The 21788-nt window shown below is 36.1% G+C and overlaps 2 protein-coding genes and 1 non-coding gene across 4 annotated transcripts; 1 reads left to right on the plus strand and 2 right to left on the minus strand.

The window, feature by feature from the left end:
* Window positions 1-42: 42 nt before the first annotated feature.
* LOC111498873 (phosphoenolpyruvate carboxylase kinase 1-like) lies at window positions 43-1461 on the minus strand. The gene is made up of 2 exons (XM_023150230.1): window positions 548-1461; window positions 43-348 (listed from the first exon to the last, which is right to left on the minus strand). The coding sequence occupies exons 1-2, from the start codon at window positions 1326-1328 to the stop codon at window positions 290-292; spliced, it is 840 nt and encodes a 279-aa protein (XP_023005998.1). The 5' UTR covers window positions 1329-1461; the 3' UTR covers window positions 43-289.
* Window positions 1462-3501: 2040 nt separating this feature from the next.
* Window positions 3502-3574, minus strand: TRNAR-CCG. Its single transcript has one exon. It is a non-coding gene; the product is annotated as a tRNA-Arg (tRNA).
* A 1333-nt stretch (window positions 3575-4907) lies between these two features.
* LOC111496543 (cell division cycle 5-like protein) lies at window positions 4908-15853 on the plus strand. Of its 2 annotated transcripts, none has more exons than XM_023147018.1 (4): window positions 4908-5310; window positions 6032-7756; window positions 10126-10407; window positions 14681-15853. In XM_023147018.1, exons 1-4 carry the CDS (start codon window positions 5134-5136, stop codon window positions 15566-15568), a joined length of 3072 nt encoding a protein of 1023 aa, XP_023002786.1. In that variant the 5' UTR covers window positions 4908-5133; the 3' UTR covers window positions 15569-15853. The 2 variants fall into 2 exon arrangements, with proteins under 2 accessions (XP_023002786.1, XP_023002795.1); XM_023147027.1 differs by having other exon boundaries at window positions 5224-5310; window positions 5992-7756.
* Window positions 15854-21788: the final 5935 nt, after the last annotated feature.

The raw sequence follows: 21788 nt of genomic DNA on the forward strand, positions 1-21788 counted from the left end.
TTTTTTTTTTTTTTTTTTTTTTTTTTTTTTTTTTTTTTTTTTGGTGATTTTCTCACCTCCCAAACACTTTGTACAACAGGAAGAAAAGGCCTAAGAAAGGATTTCCAAATTCCTCTGAAACATTCAGGAAGAAATCCAAAAACAAAAAAGATATGATATCGACAGCATAGTATCAACAACTGTGGAGCAGCCATTAATGGAGTCTGAACTCAAGGTGGGGGAAGCAGAGTAAGCAGAGCAGAGGATTGGGGGAGGATTATGTACTGAAATGCAAAACTGATCATACTCATCATACTGAAGCTGTTCCTCCTCCTACTCCTCCTCCACCACTCGAAATCCATGGGTGTCCTGTCAAAACATAACGATTTCCAATTCCCATGAGATTCATTTTCTATGCTCATACACAAATTTTCTCAGTAACCAAACAAACAAACAAATCCATACATCTTCTACCAGTTCTAGATTTGCAAACACAACTATGGATTCAGAATGGGAAATCAAACAGTTCAGATCTCATTGTTTAATTAGAACAAGAAATTAGACTTACGGAGAGCTTGTTCAGCAGAGATTCTTTTAGATACATCTCGACATATCATCTTCTTTATCAAATCCTTAGCTGCAGAAGAAACCGACCTGAAAACCCTAGTCGGAAATCTCAGATTTCCTCTAAGAACCGCCTCAAACACATCCGTCGCGGACTCGCCGTAAAACGGCCGAAATCCAGCCAACATCGTGTACAGAATCACACCGGCACTCCACACATCGACCTTCCGACCATACTCCGATCCTCTCAAAACTTCTGGCGCTACGTAGAAAGGCGTTCCGACGACACCGTACATAAATCCGTCTTTCTCACACCACTCAGCCGATCCGAAATCGATGAGTTTCAAATTGTTCCTGGAATCGAACAGCACGTTGTCAGGCTTCACATCGCGATGAACGACGCCATGGAAATGACAGTGGTAAAGCGCTTCAAGAAGCTGCTTCATAACGACGGCGGCTTCCGGTTCCGAAAACGGACGACGGACGATTTGATCGTAGAGAGAAATGGAATCGCAGAGCTCGGAGATCAAACAGAGATAATCATCGTTCTCGAGTACGTCGACTAATCGAAGAATGTTGGGATGGGAAGGGAGAATGGCCATGATTTTGGGCTCTTTCTCAAGGCATTCTTTGTCAGTTTCATCGACGAGATCGCTTTTCGCGATGGTTTTGCAGGCGAAGAACTTGCTGGAAATGGAGCAAAAACAACGAGTGATGATTCCAAATCTTCCTCTTCCGATCTCCTCCAGGATTTCGTACTGGCTGTTCACAATCATATCGCCCATTGTTGATGATTCTTCTTCTTCGGAAGGTCTTACTGAGATTTGGGGATTCTTGTTTCCTCGATCTCTCTGCAAATTCTTGTTGAAGTTTTCTCTCCAGTGGGAGTGGATTTTGGAGGAATCCGTTGGGTATAAAGAGAGATTTATAGACATCTAATGGGATCCTTTGTTAGAATATTACTCCCAGCAGTGACTACATCTAAATGAGAGCGATCATAAAGATAGGATAATAAAATAAGGTCGAAAAGAAATGAGTTAATATCTATACCAAATAAAATGCATCTTCCTTTTCAGTGGCTCAATTCTAATGGTTATGTGTTCTTTGTCGGGAGTAGTTTGTTACGTGTAAATAATTATATTTTCTATTTATTAATTGCAATTTGCTATTTTCTTCTTTTTTTCTTCAACCAATTAAGGCATTGATTTAATTGCAATTTAATGACTTTCCCATTTTTGTTATTTTATTTCCCTATATTTATTTTCTTTTTTTTTTTTTTAGTATAACAAGTATTTGGCATATTAGACGATTTTTAACCGTCAGCCAATTTGTCCGATACAAAATTGACAGATAACATCTCGGTATTCTCTTGCATCCCCTGTGATATCATCAAGATACCTACTTCTTGCTTCTAAAAGTGAAGACTATCGGCACAGATCAACATAGTCCATGCTATATTTTCATTCATATACTTTCTAGAAAAATTTTCAAAAGGTCATCTAACATAAAATTGTTCGAAGTAAAATACATTTAATTTTGAAGTTCATACGATTGAGCCATTGAAAAAGAGGTGTATCTTGTTGATATAGATAGTAACTTTTAATTCCTTCTTCTTCGTCCGTGTGACAACTCTCTTCCATTTCTCTCTTTTCCATCAACTCTCTCAGTGGCTACAGTGGTCATGGTTCGCCAGTATCTTCCTTGTTCAATGGCGACTTGGTGTGGTTCAGGTCGATAATGAGTCTCCTCTCATTTAACGACGGTAAGAAGTGAATTTTGGTAAGTTCGTGAGATTTCAAATGAGTTTTGATAAGTTATATACCCGTTTAGTACGATTTTTAAGGATCGGTATGATAAGTAGTTTAAGCCATTAAGATTGTGATATTTGGAGTATGTTTTGGTGTGTTTATGAGATGTGGAGTGAATTCAACGGAGTTAGGTTTGTTTGCTTTATCTTTAAATAGTTCGTTGGATGAGTATGGCTAGGGTTAATTCGTTTAGGTGAGTTGGTGGGATTTAAAGTATGTGTATAATTTGGTGAATTTGGTTGAGCTCGAGTCGTTTGTTTTGGCTTCAAATGATTAGTTTGGTGAGTTTATTGATGTCGACATTTTACTTTGACTTTTAAGCTATTTTGCTTAATTTGATACTCTCGGAGTGTGTAAGCTCAATTTGAGAAATTTTTAGGACTAACCTGAAATTTCGAGTCGGTTGAATCGGTGACCCAAAGAATCCAAATAGAGTTAACAATTCAACTCAATTCAACCCTGTGTTTTGAAATTGAGTTAGGTTAGATTAAGCTGAGTAGTTCTTTTTAAATGGGGCGAAGACAGGGAATTGGGTAGGGGCAGTGATGGAAAATATAATTTAGTCCCCGACCTCATTTCTCTAACGGAGAAAAAAATCTCCTTCGTCTAAACGGGCTTTGAAAAAGCCCTTAAGCAAGCCAAGCCAAGGCCCAATCTCTAAGTTAGGCCCATAAAATTGTGTTGTGATTATAATTATTATTAATTCATTTTAGGACGCAGGGGGTTAGAGTCGTTGACTCTAACGATCTTTTCTGTATATACTGCGACGTGGTCACATCACTTCTCAATTATAAGAACGAAGATTATCCCCACATACCACGAGTCATTTCAACATATTTTATCTTCACTTACATGCATCCTAGAAATTTTTTTAAAAGGTCACTCAACATAAAATAAGCATGCTTAGTCATAGAGTTCTTATAATTAAGTCACCTAAAAGAAAAATCTATCTGTATAGATAGTGACTTTTAATTCTTCTTATTTTTAGAATGATTTTTATTTGAATGTAATTTTCTTTCATTCATGTATCTCTTCTTTACTAGGGTGTCACATACCCACCAGCTTCTTAAATATTTAAAAATAAATAAATAAATATTTTACCAACTAACATTTTATTATAAAATAAGAAAAAATGTGTGGAAAAAATAAACGTTCACGATGGGACTCGAACCCACAATCTCCCGCTCCGGAGGCGAGCGCCTTATCCATTAGGCCACGCGAACTGTTTGTTAGAAAAAGGCAAGTTAAATATAAAATTTATTAATATTATAATGACATTAATAATGTAACCTTTGCAATTATTTTTCAATAGCACAACTAATTTGTTCATGTCCAATAAGAATATTAATGTTTAATTTCAATCATAGATTCAGCTTTTTAATTATGTTCTATTGTTTTTACTTTGGCTGATACTGTAAATATTAAAAAAATATTTCTACACGTAAGTTTTTATATAACCCCTAACAATTAGTTTATAATAATTTAGTTCTTATACTTTAAAATAAACTTTTCGGGTCTTAAATGAAATATAAGTTGTGTAATAATCTAACAAATTTAGGGTTTTAAATGAAACTCGAGTATAACCACCAAAGTAACATCGAAAGTGTGCATATTTGAACATAATTTTTTTTTTTTTTTTTTAACCTATGGTACCTCTCTAACAATTTTTCCTCTACAAAATTTTCGGGTGAATCTATGGATTCCTCTAACTCAATGAATGAAGGGAGGAGTATGAGTAAGGCTGACTGTCTGGATGATTGATTGAATGAGGGAGAGCTCTTTATGCTGGTCTATGAAGATTCTTCCTTTTCTGACATGCAATTACCCTCGTCACACTTAGGTCTATTGTACTTGAGCTATCGTGCGTGCGCTTAGTCTATCGCACTTGTGATATTCCTTGCATTTAGTCTATCATACTTGTGCTATTATTGCTTGCGCTTAGTTTGTCACTCGTTTTTAGATTTTACACTCTTCTGTTGTCGCTCTGGTTCTCACTTGCGCTTGGTTTATCACTTGTGCTCTATCTTGATTTCCTTCCTACTCTTTTAAGCTCAATTCAATCGTCCGACTCAATCACCCCATTATGTTATGTTCTAAGTTCACATACAATTTACACCAAAATCCCAAACCTTAAACTCAGAAAATTCAAATATTTCATTTGAAACCTTAATGCAAACAAACGGTTATATATCTTTATTTTGAAAGCGTGAGTTATGGGTACTTGTGATGTGTCGAATCATTTTTTTAGACCCAATTCAATTGTTCTAGCTGTAAATTTTTTAACCCAAAAAATCGGTTACAAAATAATAAAACCAACCCAATTCAACTATAAATTGTTTAGTTGGATTGATCGGGATGGTTCAGTCATTTATTTAATTTATTTTTAATAAAAGTAAAATGTTTGGGTAAAATATTTATTTATTTATTTAAAAATATTTAATTAACATTTATAACTTAATTTTAATATATATTTTAAAAAATTATTAAAAACTGAATGGCATTTTTGAAAATAATTTGACAAATCCCTCTTTACCTTTTCCTCTCAAAATCCTCGACGAGCCTTTTCTTTTTCATCTTCACTCTGCGCCATTTCCAGACCCTCTCCACCTCTCGCCGCCTCTTTCCCGTTCATCTTTACCTGTCTCTTCCCCTCTCCGCCGATCTCTCGTCCGCCGCCGTTCGTCTTTGCCGTTGCGGCTTCTTCTTCGTCTGCCTTTCTTCTGCAAAACCCTAATATATCCAGACCCTAGATTGAAGCGGGTAAATCTTAAGCTAGGACAAAATGAGGATTATGATAAAAGGTGGTGTTTGGAAGAACACGGAGGATGAGATCCTTAAAGCTGCGGTGATGAAATATGGAAAAAACCAGTGGGCTCGAATCTCGTCGCTTCTTGTTCGGAAATCTGCTAAGCAGTGTAAGGCTCGATGGTATGAGTGGCTTGATCCTTCCATTAAAAAGGTACCTTTCTTTCTCCCTTTCACTTGTCTTGAATTTTTCTTTTTTCTTTTGCTGTTTTTGTAACTGGGCACTGGAAAGTGGAGTGAGCTGCGGGTGGAAGGAGTTTCTGTTCCAGTTTGGTTTAGGATTAATAGTTTAGATTTAGGAAATATATGTTCGCTGTGATTTGATTTATGATTAAAAGTAAAGGAGACATATAAGATGAGAATTGAGAGGAAATGAGGGACGTAGGCCTTCCCGATGTTCTTTCAGGAAGTATGGTGGTAGTTGGTGATATCATCTAGGGCTATGCATTTAGGATGTTTGAGCATGGAACTGTCATGCTAAAAGAGGCTAAAAAAAAGTTAATGTGGGAGAAAATTCCCAAGGAAAGTCAGTGTCTTGGCATGGATTGTGCTTAATGGTCAACTTAACACGGTTGAAATTCTTCAGATAAGTTACTGTGGGATAAAGAATTTTGAAAGAAGAGAAAAATGTACCCGGGGGGAGTGCGTTTTCTCATGGGAATGATAATGATAATGATAATTAATGTTGATACTTGATGTCCGGATTTCTGTTGGATGATGTCCTATGAAGCTCAGTATGGTTTGATTCTCAAATCGGCCAGGTTTCCTGTTTTTGTGCTTTCATTTCCCTAGTTTTGCAATCTGGAAAGTCACCTCAGTTTCTTTGTTGTGGTAGGTTCTTTGGACTGACCATTTGATTTCCATGATTACTTTAGACTGAGTGGACAAGAGAGGAGGATGAGAAACTACTCCATCTTGCTAAGCTCATGCCAACCCAGTGGAGAACTATTGCACCAATTGTCGGGCGTACTCCATCCCAGTGCCTTGAGCGGTATGAGAAGCTTCTTGATGCTGCTTGTGTTAAGGATGAGAATTACGAACCAGGAGATGACCCAAGAAAATTGCGCCCGGGAGAAATTGACCCAAACCCAGAATCAAAGCCTGCACGTCCTGATCCTGTTGACATGGATGAAGATGAAAAGGAAATGCTTTCTGAAGCACGAGCAAGGTTAGCAAATACTAGGGGAAAGAAGGCAAAAAGGAAAGCCAGAGAGAAACAACTTGAAGAGGCCAGGAGGCTTGCTTCACTACAAAAAAGAAGAGAGCTGAAAGCTGCAGGGATTGATACTCGACACCGGAAGAGAAAGAGAAAAGGAATAGATTACAATGCTGAAATTCCTTTTGAGAAGAGGCCTCCTCCAGGGTTTTTTGATGTTGGTGAGGAAGATAGACCAGTGGAACAACCCAAGTTTCCAACAACAATTGAAGAACTTGAAGGCAAAAGAAGGATTGACGTAGAATCCCAATTAAGAAAGCAAGATATTGCAAAGAATAAAATTGCTCAGAGGCAAGATGCTCCATCAGCTGTACTGCAAGCAAATAAGCTGAATGATCCAGAGATGGTGAGGAAAAGATCTAAACTTATGCTTCCTGCACCTCAAATTGCAGACCATGAATTGGAGGAAATTGCAAAGATGGGATATGCCAGTGATCTTCTTGCTGGTAATGAAGTGCTTGCAGAAGGAAGTGGCGCTACACGAGCTCTGCTTGCAAATTATGCACAGACACCACGACAAGGAATGACACCTTTTCGAACTCCCCAAAGGACACCGGCTGGGAAGGGTGATGCTATAATGATGGAGGCTGAAAACCTTGCTAGGCTGAGAGAATCTCAAACTCCATTATTGGGAGGAGAGAACCCAGAGCTGCATCCTTCAGATTTTTCAGGGGTCACCCCAAGGAAAAAAGAGATTCAAACACCGAATCCCATGCTAACACCCTCAGCAACTCCTGGTGGTGCTGGTCTCACACCTCGTAGTGGCATGACACCAGCTAGGGATGCTTACTCCTTTGGTGTGACTCCCAAAGGAACGCCTATTAGAGATGAGTTACATATCAATGAAGACACGGACACACATGATAGTGCAAAACTAGAGTCTCAAAGACAAGCTGATTTGAGGAGGAATCTTAGCCTAGGATTAGGCAATCTTCCACAGCCTAAGAATGAGTACCAGGTAGTTATGCAACCAATTCCAGAAGATAAAGAAGAACCAGAGGAGATGATTGAAGAGGACATGTCTGACAGGATTGCTAGAGAACGAGCAGAGGAAGAGGCAAGGCAGCAGGCTTTGCTTAGGAAAAGATCAAAAGTGCTACAGAGGGAGCTTCCTCGGCCTCCTACTGCTTCTTTGGAACTTATTAGAAATTCTTTGATGAGAGCTGATGGAGACAAGAGCTCATTTGTTCCACCTACCCCTATTGAGCAGGCTGATGAAATGATAAGAAAGGAGCTTCTTGCTTTATTAGAGCATGATAATTTGAAGTACCCAATCGATGAAAAGGTCAGCAAGGAGAAAAAGAAAGGTTCCAAGCGCACAGGAAATAGACCTGCTGTGGCCATCCCTACCATAGATGATTTTGAAGAAACTGAGATGCAAGAGGTAAACTTTTCCCAACCATTGTTTTTTAACGTTCAATTTGGAATTTTCTTACTGTTATATCTTGTTTAGAAAAACCAATTTTGTGTCATCTTTTTATTTTTTAATGAGACTTCTTGAGTGGAGGTATTTTTCTATTAGATTGTAAAATTTAATCTGTTATAGATAAGATTGAATTTCTGTTTTTCTTTTCCTTGTAAAAGCCTGTGGAAGGGCAAATAAAATATATAACCATTGAACATAGTGCCCATTGGATTAGCTACTTTACTTGAACTATTGGGCTCTGGTTATTGGACGTTGCCACTTATGGAAGCTAATAGTTTTAGCTCTTCTTTTATTATTTTTGCCGAAGTAGATCCAATAGTGGTATGAAAAGCAATAGTTTCTATTAGACCTGTTGAGGCTGGTTTAGATGGTAGGGTGTCATTGATAGCAATTCCTGGAGGAAGGCTTGGAATGTGAGTACCCGCTTGTTGTGCTAGTGTTGTTTCTAGTGATAGTGGTTCTGTGGTAGTTGCCAGTTGCAGCTTTTGGGTGTTCAAACTGGTTGGCTTTGGTGTTTAAAAAGTACGATGATTGGAATATAATCCGTTTCATAGTTTGTTTGTATCATGCACTCTGTTTGATAGATTTTAAACATTTATGTCAAATGTGCTGGAGAATTACTATTTTGGAGTTGAAATGATTTTTGTTTTGCTGCACTTGGAAGTGAAGTTTATATAATTAAAGAAAGCTATCAAACAGTTAGAGTTTTAATACTAACTACGACTGCTAATAATTAATCCAAACTGATATGAATAATATAATACTATATATTTTATTCGATGAATTTATTTATTTATTTATTTTTTTGAGTAAAACAATGCATGAGTTGGCGGATCAAACCTCTGTCCGCTTGCGGAAGGCCAATGTCTTGACCAATTGTTTTGTTTTCTTACCTTAACCAGTCAAACCAAGTTCAAATTGGCTTATTTAATCAACTACTGAAGTTAATAAAAACTTAAATTGGTTTATTTACTGAAGTCTAATTAAATTTAACTAGCATGAATTTATTTCAAATTAATTAAAATATTAATGCTGACCAATATGATATGGAGTAATGAATATTAATATGAAGTATTATTAGAGGTAGTATAAAAATTAGTTAGTATTGACAAATTATCTTGATTATTTTGTAGTTAAATAAAACTAATTACTAAGTAATAGATTTTCTCATTCCCTATTATTCATCCCCCAGGAACAAAAATCCTATCTATTGGTAGGGTAGTATAAATCTTTATTGTATTTTTTAAAAAAATATTACTTGAATGATCATATCCTAGGTTTTAAAAGCAAAAGTTTAGCTAATTTTTGAAAGCTAACTTAGTATCTTTCTAAATTGATTGAAACATCTTACAGATTTTTTTCTGTAATCAATAATTATGCATTTAAAAATTTAAAATTAAGTTTGATGTTTTACCTGAATTTATTATTCTACCCTAATATTTCTCTGTTTCCATCAATGTTTTCAAAATAAATGATTAACGTGTGTTTACTATGATTTGCCAGTGTTTTACATGTATTAAAAAGTGTTTAATTTGTATCCAATTTATTCACCAAGCAATATTTGTTTATTTTTTTAAATAGTACTTGATGACTTACGTCGACTTATTAGAGTGTTTTTCAATGTGTCAAAGACAGGCACATTGCTCTAGCAGGGTTTGCTCTTTATAGTTTAATATGTTGCTTAGGGTTATTATAATATGCATGGGGCTATAGTATAAAACTATATGACGTAGATAGGTCCTCCCTGTTAGTTATCTTGTCTCATCCTCGATTATTGACCATGTTTGACATCAATTAAGTCACTGTCTGTAGGTCTTGGATCTCTTTTTATATAAAAAATCCTGAACCTGAAGGTGGATTTTACATTTTTACTCTAGTCTGCACTGCTGGTTGAAGGTCTGCAATGCCAATCCGGGCTCTTAATTAACTTTCGTTGTTTTGTTGGGTCATTGCTTTCATTATTTCAGTGACATCTCTCATGTGTGGTTTTTTTTTCTCTATAATATGCAATTTTTGTGCTAGCAGATTAAAAGATTTTCAGGTTTCTAAACGTCCTCTCGAAGTTATGACTTGAGGTAGCCAACTGTTTGATCCTATCCTTGTCATGCGCAGAGGTCTATGGTTACGGAAAGAGTTGGTTTTATTTATGTGTGTCTTTCTTTTCTTTGGTTCCATGGAGGAATTACGAGTTGTAATTGACATTTTCTATGAAAACCTTGTGATTACATTCCATTGATTCTTAGTTTACTAATTTAGTGAAGTAATTTCATTCTATCTACTTGATGTTTGTTTTTCTGTGTATTTAGTAAGTTGGTTGTTTGAAACAGGCTGATTATTTGATAAAGGAAGAGGCTCGGTATCTGTGTGTTGCAATGGGGCATGAAAATGAACCCTTAGAGGAATTTGTGGAAGCTCACAAAACGTGCTTGAACGATCTTATGTATTTCCCCACTAGGAGTGCATATGGACTTTCCAGCGTGGCTGGAAACCATGAGAAACTAGCCGCCCTGCAGGATGAATTTGAGTATGTTAAAAAGAAAATGGATGATGATACTGAGAAGGCTGTCCGGCTGGAGAAGAAGGTTAAAGTTCTCACACATGGCTATGAGGTATATATATTATTGTTGGAATGATCACATTTATGGCATCAAACTTCATCTCTTTTTTTTGTTTGGTTTCATTTAATTCTCTATTTAATATTCATTTTTTTCCTTGCTGATAAATATTTTCTGTTCCACAACTGGTTGATATGTTCCACTAATATTTCTTGGCCATTTGTTTCATTTTCACAAGTGAAAGAGTCTAAACTGTGTAGCTGGGGATTAAATATGTATTCCTCTTTAAGTGAATGCAATGTTTTGAATATTTTTGGAATTCCTCTTTCTTTTGTAAATTTTCAATGTCACACCTCAATTGATTCTAAATACAATGTTTTTTCTTTGAACAAGAAACAAACTTTTATTTAAAAGGATCCCACGGTTTCTCCTTCTCTCACACATTATGTTGGTGATTGTGATGCTGCTTCTAAAGTTAGTTTGAGTGGTGTGGAATCTACTCTTTAGCTTACGGCAACTATTATGGATGATAATGGTGTAGAAGATGCTTTTGGTGATGATTTATTATCATTTTTTCAAGAAAGTGACAGAGTTTCCTCATTCTCTTCTTTCATAATGCCCAAAGAGTTTTCTTCTCTTACTGAAACTTGTGGTGAAATTCTTCGTTTCATTCCCAAGACATTCATTGTTGAATTTTGATTGTATTGCGTTTGCGGTTCGAGTTGAGTGGTTCTTGCTTGATGTTTTGGGACTGAGTTTTGCATTTCTCCTTTGTGGTTCTTTTTGGTTGTGGCTATGATGTTTGGATCTTTTTTTTTTTTTTTTTGTTCAAGACTTCTGGTTCTCAGTCGTTGCGTTTTGTTTGGTTTTCAGAGGGCAATCTTTTGTGTTGAGTTTGGTCCTTCAGGCTTGATGTTTGGATCTTTTTTTTTTTTTTTTTGTTCAAGACTTCTGGTTCTCAGTCGTTGCGTTTTGTTTGGTTTTCAGAGGGCAATCTTTTGTGTTGAGTTTGGTCCTTCAGGCTTGATGTTTGGATCTTTTTTTTTTTTTTTTTGTTCAAGACTTCTGGTTCTCAGTCGTTGCGTTTTGTTTGGTTTTCAGAGGGCAATCTTTTGTGTTGAGTTTGGTCCTTCAGGCTTGATGTTTGGATCTTTTTTTTTTTTTTTTTGTTCAAGACTTCTGGTTCTCAGTCGTTGCCTTTTGTTTGGTTTTCAGAGGGCAATCTTTTGTGTTGAGTTTGGTCCTTCAGGCTACCTCTTTGCTAGTTCCTTTTGTTCAGGTTGCTTGATGTTTCTCGTTGTGGAAGTTATTTTCTATATCTTGTTCTTTTTTGGTTCTCTGAAGTGGTTTTTTTGTTTCCCATTGAGTTCATATTTTCACTTCCTTGTGGAGTTCGTATTTTTGAGCACCAGTCTCTTTTCATTTTTTCAATGAAAAGTTGTCTCTTGTTGGGGAAAAAAATGGAACCATTGAAAAAGAAACCATACTTTCGTTTCAAATTGAACTATCTTTTCTATCAAATATTCAGAGACAGGGCAATAGGCTATAAATAGCCAAAAAAAGAAAGGGTTTTGAATGCATATTTGGGAAACCATGGGGGAGTAAAGAAACTCTCGACTTTGTAAAAACAAATAATGGCAAGATAATAGGGAATCCGTTTTGATTGAGACCAAATGGAGGCAAAAGAATGAATTTAATTCCAAACGTGTTGATATTTCTATTTTTTCCTTAATACTTTCTTCTTTCACACTGCTTCCAAATCTCCCATAAGTTGGTCCAAGTATGTATATACTGCTTCCAAGCCCAAAGTAATCATGTTTAGAAGTAGTGAAATATGAGAAGCCTCTCAATGGAAAGTCAATTCTTGGTAGGATTTGAATTTTTGTACTGATTTTAGCTTTTCAATTGTCAATGAAAAGTTTGTTTCTTTCCAAAAAAAAAAAAAAAAAAAAAAAGGAAAGAAAAAGAAAAGAGATAGGATTTGGAATGCGCCTACTCTAACTGCGCTCATTTGGAGTTTTGGTTCCAAGTGACCTTTTGTCATATTCCATTTTTCTTAATGGAGGTGGTTTCTTGAAGAAAAGTAATTTTTACTCATTATTCCATTTTTCTATGCAACCTTCCGTTGGCTATTGCTTTGGGTTTATTGTGAAATCCTTTGTTTGGTAGGGTTCTCAAACCTATTTTTGGAATATTTTGGGCGGGTAGTAAACCTCTTTGTCTCTACTTCTTTGCTTATATCAACAATCTCATAGGATTGAATTCAATACTTGGCAGGCTTTGAATTTTTGTACTCATTTTAGCCTTTTAGTCGTCACTGAGAAGCTTTGTTTCTTGTTTTAAAGGAATAGGTTTGGAGTGAGACTATCTAATTTTGGGTTGGAAAGGTTTTGGTGGAAAGTTGGTCCTTCGGAAGTTTTCAATTTCTTAATGTAAAGTTTGTTTCCCTCCAAAAAAAAAAAATAAATAATAATAAAATTAAAAAAAAAAAAAGAAAAAAGAAAGAAGAAAAAAAGAAGAAGAGAAGAAATAGGATTTGGAGTGCGCCTCAAGAACAGAAGTAGGACGTGCAGTGCGCCCCACTCTAAATACTCTCCTTTGGAGTTTTGGTTCCAAGTGTGACCTATGGTTATTCCATTTTTCTCTCTGCAACTTTTCGTTGGCTATTGCTTTGGGTTTCCACATGTTCTTTCAGTTTGTCAAATCCTTTGCTGGGGAGGGTTCTCAAAATTATTTTTTTGGAAAATTTTTAGGTGCGTGGTAAACCTCTTTACTCTCTATTTGTTTGCTTATATCAACTATCTGATAAGAGGTCACATTTGGTGACCTCTATCTTGACGAAAGCGGATCACTCCCCTCCCATCTCTTTAGGCTTTTGTTGAAAAAGAGCCCTGTTGGGGGTATCGTATCTTGAGGCGGCATAGTGAAGCCTTGTTGGCCAAATGACTTTGGCACTTCTTCAAGGAGATGGATACCCTGTGGCATCGAGTTATTGTGTGCAAATACAATCCATACCCTATCGAGTGAACTTCGGGTAGAGGTACTAAAGCACTTTTAGAAAACCTGGAAAGTGATTTCTATTGGTCTCCCCCCAGTTTGTGAGATGCTTCGTAGGGAATGGGACAAATATCTATGTTTGGGAGGGGGATAGGTCTCTTTGCTTAGATTTCTTGTTCTTTATGATTTACATGCTTCGAAACTTCGCCATAGGTATGACCCCATATTTCATCTTTTCCTTCGATCTCCGTCATGTTTTATTTGATAGGGAAATGAATGAAGGTTGACCCTTCTTTCTTTGCTTTGGGATGCCTCGGTTGAACTTTGTTTCTTGGGCAGGGTGAACACCTAGGGGGAGTTCTCTTTAGGAGTGATGTGGAGGACCTAGACCATATTCTTAGGAGATAGTTCACTCGATTGTTTCTCAGTTTGAGGTGCGCTTGGCGAGGTACAATTCTTGCTCTCTTATGGTTGAGGTTATTCATCTTCCTTAGTCTTACAGGGGTGTTTTTTTATGGTAGGTTGGGCTTTTTTCACTGTTCTTTAGGGTGTTTGGTGGGCAAGGAGTAATAGATATTTTAGGGATTTTTAGGTTGATTTTCTCTCTTCCTTTCTTTATTTGTCGTGTTTCTGTCTATGTGCTAATCTGTACTGAATATTTGTGGTCATTTATTCATGGAAAAGGCCAAGAGTAATTAGTTGAATATGGTAAAGGCAGTCCATTGGGCTGATGGAAAAAAAGAAAAGTCCTAAATAATAACATAGGTAGAAATTGGGTGGAAACAATAGAAACAGCTGAGATTCCACTGTTCATACTTTTACCTTATCTCCTTGGAATTATTTCTCATATGGTGAAGGCAGTCCATTGGGGTGATTGGGGGGCTTTTTATAGAGCAAAGTAGGTTGCCTCGTAGCGTTACAGTTGTGCTTTCGTTTGGCTTCATGCTAACTTTTCTTTGGGTCCTTTCTGTAGTTCTCTCCATCAAACGAGTGAAAATTATTGTGTTTCTCATACACCTTGTGTATACTTCCAAGTTGTCTTGAAAGATATGGAAACACAATTGATCTCTACAAAGTTGTTTACTTCTTTTTCTCATAAGTTCTATTCCATTTCACTCATTTATTGCTGAAGCCATTTTTCTCATTCTCTCCTTTTCTTGTGTTGCTGGGTAACGTTCTTTGTATACTGATCATTAAACACACTCTCGAGGGGTGGAGGATGTGTGCTGGGAGATAGTGTTTGCTCTGTAATGTTCTTAAAGAACTACAAAACTGATTACAACACCTTGTGAAATTTGGAAGCCTAATTTGTTATTTGTTGACATTTCAGACACGGTCAAAACAAAGCCTTTGGCCGCAAATTGAGGCGACTTTCAAGCAGATAGACACTGCAGCAACAGAGCTGGAGTGCTTTGAAGCTCTTAAAAAGCAAGAGATGTTAGCTGCTTCACACAGGATTAGTGGTATCTGGGAGGAGGTTCAGAAACAAAAAGAGCTGGAGAGAACTCTGCAGCTACGTTATGGGAACCTTTTTGCGGATTTGGAAAAGATGACGAAAATCATGGATGAGCGCAAGGCACAGGCACTAAAGGAAGAAGAAATTGCAGCGGAGAACCGTGCTCTTCAGTTGGCCGAGGCTGAGGCTAATCGAACGGTAGGAGAAAATGCTGATAGTTCTGAAGCTGTGTCTGCGTTAGCAGTTGATGGTGAAAATTCTATGCCTCCCAATGAATTAACGGGTGAACAACAAAACTCTTCCTTGGGACATGAACATGAAGCTTCTAATGCCATGGATATCGACGCAGAGAAAGAAAGTGTTGCAGCGAGCTCGGATATTGGTTTACCTGATGACAAACTACCTTCTGCAGTGGCAGAGAATGATGCATCATCATCTGAAAAGGCTTTCGATGATTCTGATAAGAGTCAAACCATCAACGTTCCTTCACAAGAACTTGTGGTCCCTCCTGCTAATGGCACTCCAGACGTGGCCGTTACAGTGGAAAATAAGATCAGCAATGATTTGGTTGATGGAACTGCTCCTACCGAAAATGCTGAATGTAGTACCGATATTGTCAAGGAAGGTAAAGATGTTGAAACTCAGCAACCTGTGATCGAAGCTGGAAACTCGGATGTGAATTCGACTAATCTGGATTCTTCTAATAATGATGTCGTAGAACTCCCTCGTGGCGACGAGGAAGCAACGGAATCAAATGTGTAGGATGATGTAGATGATTCAGATTGTTTTGCGGCTTGTTTTTTTTCCAGTAGGATAAGAGAGGGAGAGAGAAAGAAAGAGATACTAATTCCATGAAGAGAGAAGAAGAGAAGGGCTGCGATGATATGCTTAAACAACCCCCCTTGTGATGATGATGCACAAGATTTGTATTGCTTTCTTTTTGTAGGATTTTCATATAAGAAATATTTCATTAAAGCTTTCATTATGCATGAGTATTGATGACATTTCACTTTGTTCATTTCTATTATACTCTGTCCCACATGTTATTAGTTCAACACCATCTCCCACCAGGAAATGGCATGAAGATTGTTCATAGTTCTCTGGAGTAATAAGGATTCTTCGGTCTCGGACTCGCTACTGAAGGAAGTGTAGCGTAGTCTCTTCTCGGTTAATCCTTAACGGGGTGTTTGGTTCAAATGTTTTGAAAGTGGAAGGTATAGGTTAACTAAGCCGAATTTACTAAATACATTCTATTCTTATTGTTATTTCTTATTTTATGACATTTTTTAGGCAAGTGTTTGAATTTTTTTCCTTTTGTTTCCTAAAGATCCTTAGACTTTTCTTCAGGGTCTCTTAGATATTAATATGAGAGAATGTATCAATATGGGAGATGAACCAAATGAATCCAATAGGTACATGAATCGAAGTGGGGAATGTACCAAAAGTATAAAGATCCGTTAACCAAATCTTCATGATAATTCTCAACTATGTTGGAACTTCTCACGAGCAACAACCTTTATCAATAAATCTACAGGATTATCAACAGTTCCAAATTTTAATAAACGAATGTCCAATTAATTTACAATTTCTTGGAAATCGGACATTATGCTTGTTGCAATTAAAATGAACTTGGTTCTTCAACAAATAAATAACACTCTATCTATCACAAAACACCTCTCTATGTGTTTTTGAGCAATACCAAGTCATTATCATTAACTAAATAGCGTCCTTGAAAGTTTTAGTGTAGTGACTGCCATCAATACAAAAGTAGACTGCAATATTAAACGTCAACAAACAGGTTCACCAACCATAGTAAACGAATAACAGTAGTGGATCGATGCTTAAGAATCTCAATTTGTCTCTTGGAAGCCATCAACACAAATAGATTGACAAGCCATCATCAAGGCACCATAAATACACACAATGATCAAATTGACTATGAACGTACTTATGCTCCACCATGAAGTGATCAAACTTCTTGAAATTTGGCGAAGAGATTGCTTTAACTCATACAAAGATTTCTTCCATCTGCATACTAAATATTGTTGCCCAACTACTCGAAAACCAACTAGCTATGCTATATATATTTCTTCTTCCAAATCTCCATCAAGAAAGTAGTTTTAACGTTGAGTTGTGCAAGCTCAAGATTAAATTGAACAACCAAAACCATCAACCAAATGAAAGAGAGCTTTATGCGCATAGCCTTTAGCCACAAGTCGACTTTATAACGTATGTTAGAAGAGTCCTTCTTTGCGTATACCCATTTACATCGGATCTTCCTTTTGGAAGTTGTAACTATACTTTATTTATTTATTGGCAAAAAAAATATATATATATATATATATATATATATTTTTGTGAGACCGGGCTATACGCATGAGATCATGAACACGTTTTATGTAAAAGTACTCACAATTACCATCTTAAAATAGTCTAATCAACGGACTTGGACTCATCTATTCTTTCTCTTCATTTAGAACCATCATTTGTATCACAAAGAAATTCAGTATAATGACTCATACCCAAGTTTCGGATCAGGGTTCGAAATTCGGATTCAATCTCTGATGGCCTTGACATTCTCCAGCGACATGGTCACGTTACTAAAAACTATGTCCATATACTAATAAGAGTCATCGAAAAAAGGTACATCAACTTGTTGGTATATGTAATAACTTTCAATTCTTTGTCATCCGATCCTCAAGATCACTTTCATTTGAATATAGTTCTAATTCATTCATTTACCTCTTCGTTATTCGGGTGTAAAAAATTAAAGCATTAGCTTTTGTGATTCGGGAATCCATTAAAAGAGAATCAAATATTGTATAGTTTTCTTTCACTACTCTTTCACAAGCAAGTCTCTTTCAAAAAAGGGGACAAATACAACAACTAACAAAAATTCGACAACTTTTCATATTTTGGTGTCCACGGTCTATTCATATGTTCTAGGTTAACTTTGATTCCTTCAATAATTTTATGAATTCAAATCAACTTTAAATGGATTCTCAAACACTTTCTTTTCAATAATTAACTTTTGAGTCACTATTTACATCTTCCAGGCAATCATAAGAGTCGGGAATCAGTCACTATTTTCGAGTTGTCTTATCCATGGATGATGATCAAGCTAGCACTCACCATGTTGTTCCCACTTGATAGAGATAAATCTTTGAGGTTGTGTTGCAACATCGGATACCAATTCGCGTTGCGTAGGCTAAGCTAGCTATCCAAAGCGATGAACAACAAAAACCCTTCACCTAGAGTTTAGAGTAAAACCAGTGGTCTTTTACTAGGTTAAAGATGCGATGAGGGCTTACAAGTGGGTGGTTTACTGTGTATATTTATATACCCACCCTTTCGTTTTCAGGAGTTCGCAAGCTATCGATTGAGGTAAAGAAGCATTTGAGAGCTTTGCAGTTATAGAGGGGCTCATTCCGGAGTGTTAGTCTGTCTTTGTATTTTATTTTGTAATTGTATCCCAAACCCATTTTTTCCGTTTGTAATAAATTTGACATCAAGACTGGGACATGCATAAGATAGATTCACATCTAATTTAGTAGTATAGGTTAGTATAAGTTGAATTGTATTTTCAGTTAATAGTATATGTTAGTATAGGTTGAGTTGTATTTCCATTTAGTAGTATATAGGTCAGTACATAACGTTTCATTCTGTATTGTTTTCGTTTATTTATTTTCTTTGAATTAGTTTTTTTCCACAGTAATAAATGAAACATGCAAAATTGAATGTTGACGTTATTATCTGTACCGTAGCGACCTTAGGTAGAAAATTTAGGGTCATTACAAATTATCTCATTCATAACTTAACTAACTCAAATCCCAACAACTTACATCTAACTTGACCAACTCGAACCCCAAAACATGAGATTGCATGAGACTTACAAGGGTTAGAGAACAAGACTTACGTGAAATATAAATATAAATATTTCCCGTGTCTTTATCAGCTTTCATATTTTATTCTCGACAATACTAATATTCGTTCTATCTTTTAATTTTAAAAATACAAGCTTTGATAAAGAGATATGTGATTGTTTTTTGCTATGTTCTTGAAGGATATATGCTTTGTATTTAATTGTTTCCCTAATAAATGAGATATGCTCTATTATTGGTTCATAATCAGTTTTACCCTTAAACTATGGGTTTCTAGGCATTGAATTTCGGAATAACTTTTCAAAAAGCAATGTGAAACAATTTATTGACACTGACTTTCAAGCTCCGAAGAAGACTGAAACTGGAAGTCCGGGTAACTTTGCAGCTCCAGCAATCTAAAAAGCTCACAATCCAATTGGAAGGACAAGAGCTATACTTCAAGTGTTCTTTTTTATTCAGTCGAGGCTTAGTGTTGACTCAAATGATATAAAAATCTTCCACACAATCTTATAGAAAAACAAAAATAATTTTGTATTTAATCTTTCAGGGTTAGTAAGCGGTTTACTACGTCATAATCTAGTCGATTTCTCATATAAGGTTTAGAAAATTTGACGTTTTATACCGCTTAATCCATTGCTTTGTTCGAGAGTTAGGATTGGTCGTATTCTTAAATTTAGAATGAAAAGAGGAGTCGTGCTTCTTCGAGATACTCACAACGTTAGTTAATGCTTCTATTAAAGGGAGGTGCACTTGTTCTCTAACCTCACTCGTAGCTCATAGAATAGATCATTCATACTTCTATTGGGAATAGACACTTTTTGCCTCGGTCATCAGTTTGCATTGAGTCTTCATTGTGTAGCTTAAAATAAAATTATCCAAAATATCTTTTTTGTTTTAAAATATGAAACTAAAATAAATTTGAAATTTTCATCCAATCTTGAACTCATTAAAATTAAAGGAAGAGTATATGAATAAACTAATACGTATTTGAGGTCATTGATATCATTCTTGTTCCTTTTGAAATGCTCTAATATACAATAATTTCTAGGAGCTATCATATTCGTGGGAAAATCTTCCCATTGATTAAGAATTTTTTTAAATATTTATCACATATATATGTATTATATGTGTATGTACACACATATATACATACATATATATATATAGAACGTTGTTATTTGCAGATGTATTTTCAATATTCTCCGAATTCTTTATGATTGTACATACTAGAAGTCATATTTTTCATGGCGTTCTGTCTCTTGTTCTTCATGTTCTTCATTTAGATAAAGTGTGCGATCCTAACAATTGTACGAGAGCTAGAAGACAAATCAAGGTTGAGAAGTTTGATGAATTTTATTTTAATTTATGAAATATGAAAATTAAAGATTATTTGTATTAGAAAAAATTTCATGAACCTTGCCGGAGTGAAATTGGATTCTATGAAGATAGAATAGAAGAAGTTCAATGATTGATAGACTCTAGAGTTTGATCTAGTTGATGCTATCTAGAAACGTGACATTCAATATCGTTAAAGAGAAGTCAATGTTAAATCTGTAGAAGGTGTTGTCGAATATGTATGAAGACTTGTCGACTATGAACAAAGCATATTTGATGCATAGATGGCTCAATTTACAGATGTATGAAGGTGGATCTGTTGCAAATTATATAAATGAATTCAATATGATTGTAAGTCACTTGAGTTTTGTGGTAATTAATTTTGAATGTGAAATTAAACATTGAGTTTGATGTATCTTTACCCATGTCATGAGATATTGTTGTTGTGATGAGTAGTTCCTCGAGATTTGAGAAATTGAAGTTTGATGAAATTTGAGATGTAATTCTAAACGAGAGTATTCATAAATGAAAAATTGAGAATTCATTGGACGTGTTCTGAGTGTTGCCCGAAGGGAAAGAATAAATCGAAGAGCTGAAATAAATATGAAAATTCCAAGCAGATGTGATGTCTAACAATCGAGGAGAGTGATGAATCTGAATTCAAAGCATTTTGCATAATTGAGGGAATCAGATTAATGAGCGACCCTATTTTTCCTATTATAATAGAGACTCTACTATGTGCATGGCATGATGGCCTTGAGCTCTGCTTTTCAGTCCAGATAGAGTTGGATGTGTGGTATTTCCCCAAACATAGCGCACATGGACCCACCAGACATAATCGTATACGTACTATGTGGGCCTAATTCATTGAACTAATGCACGTTCGTGCCACTGGACATCACAGAGGGAAAGAGCTCACATGATATCATGAAGAACATAAATATTGTAACGTACGCGTCCAAACCAATCATAACAAGGAAGTATCCCCATGCACATAGCACACATATTGAAGAAGTTTCCCATAACATGCATTTGAATTATTCATGCATAATACTTATCTCATATTTCATAATTAACGATGACTTACCTGGATAGCTTAAGCTATAGTCGTTAATTTATCCTTAGAGCGAACCTATCACTTAAAGTCCAAGTTAGAGCCGATTGAGAGGCTTAATCTACCTAATGCTCATACTTAAACTCCCTAATTTTAGCTTAACACCTTAAATTACCAGTGGTTATCTTAAGGGTTAAGATGGTAGGAAACTCCACTGCAGTTGAGGGGAGCCCGATTATGGGGATTAGCTATGTGCGAGCCATGTTCTGGAGGTTAGTCGAGAAGCACGCCATGCATACGTGGATGGCTTCAGGTCGACTAGAGTGTCTCGAGTAGGTTGGGGGGTGTTGAGTCGAGGCGTTAATATGGTTAGGTCACAAGTCAATTTGAGTATGGTTGGGCAGGGTCGGTTATGGACCTCTGGTCGTGGGTTGTGCCGCTATTAGGCTGCAGGCTTGGATCGTGGTTGGGTCGTCGGTCTAGAGGTGTGAGGGATGTGGACCAAGAGACCGACAATGAATAAGTAAAAGAGCTAGCATTCAAAGTTAAAAAAAAAAAAAATCATTTCAATAAACGTGGAAACAGTTTATTAGTTCTTAATATGTTGATTCCAAAGAATCAAATAAAGTTAAAAAGTCGATGTTACACTACCAATGGATATGAATTGAGAGTTTCATATTCTTTTTTTTTTTTTTTTTTTTTTTTTTTTTTT

This window comes from Cucurbita maxima, unplaced genomic scaffold (genome assembly GCF_002738345.1).
Source record: "Cucurbita maxima cultivar Rimu unplaced genomic scaffold, Cmax_1.0 Cma_Scf00002, whole genome shotgun sequence".
Lineage (NCBI taxonomy): Eukaryota > Viridiplantae > Streptophyta > Magnoliopsida > Cucurbitales > Cucurbitaceae > Cucurbita > Cucurbita maxima.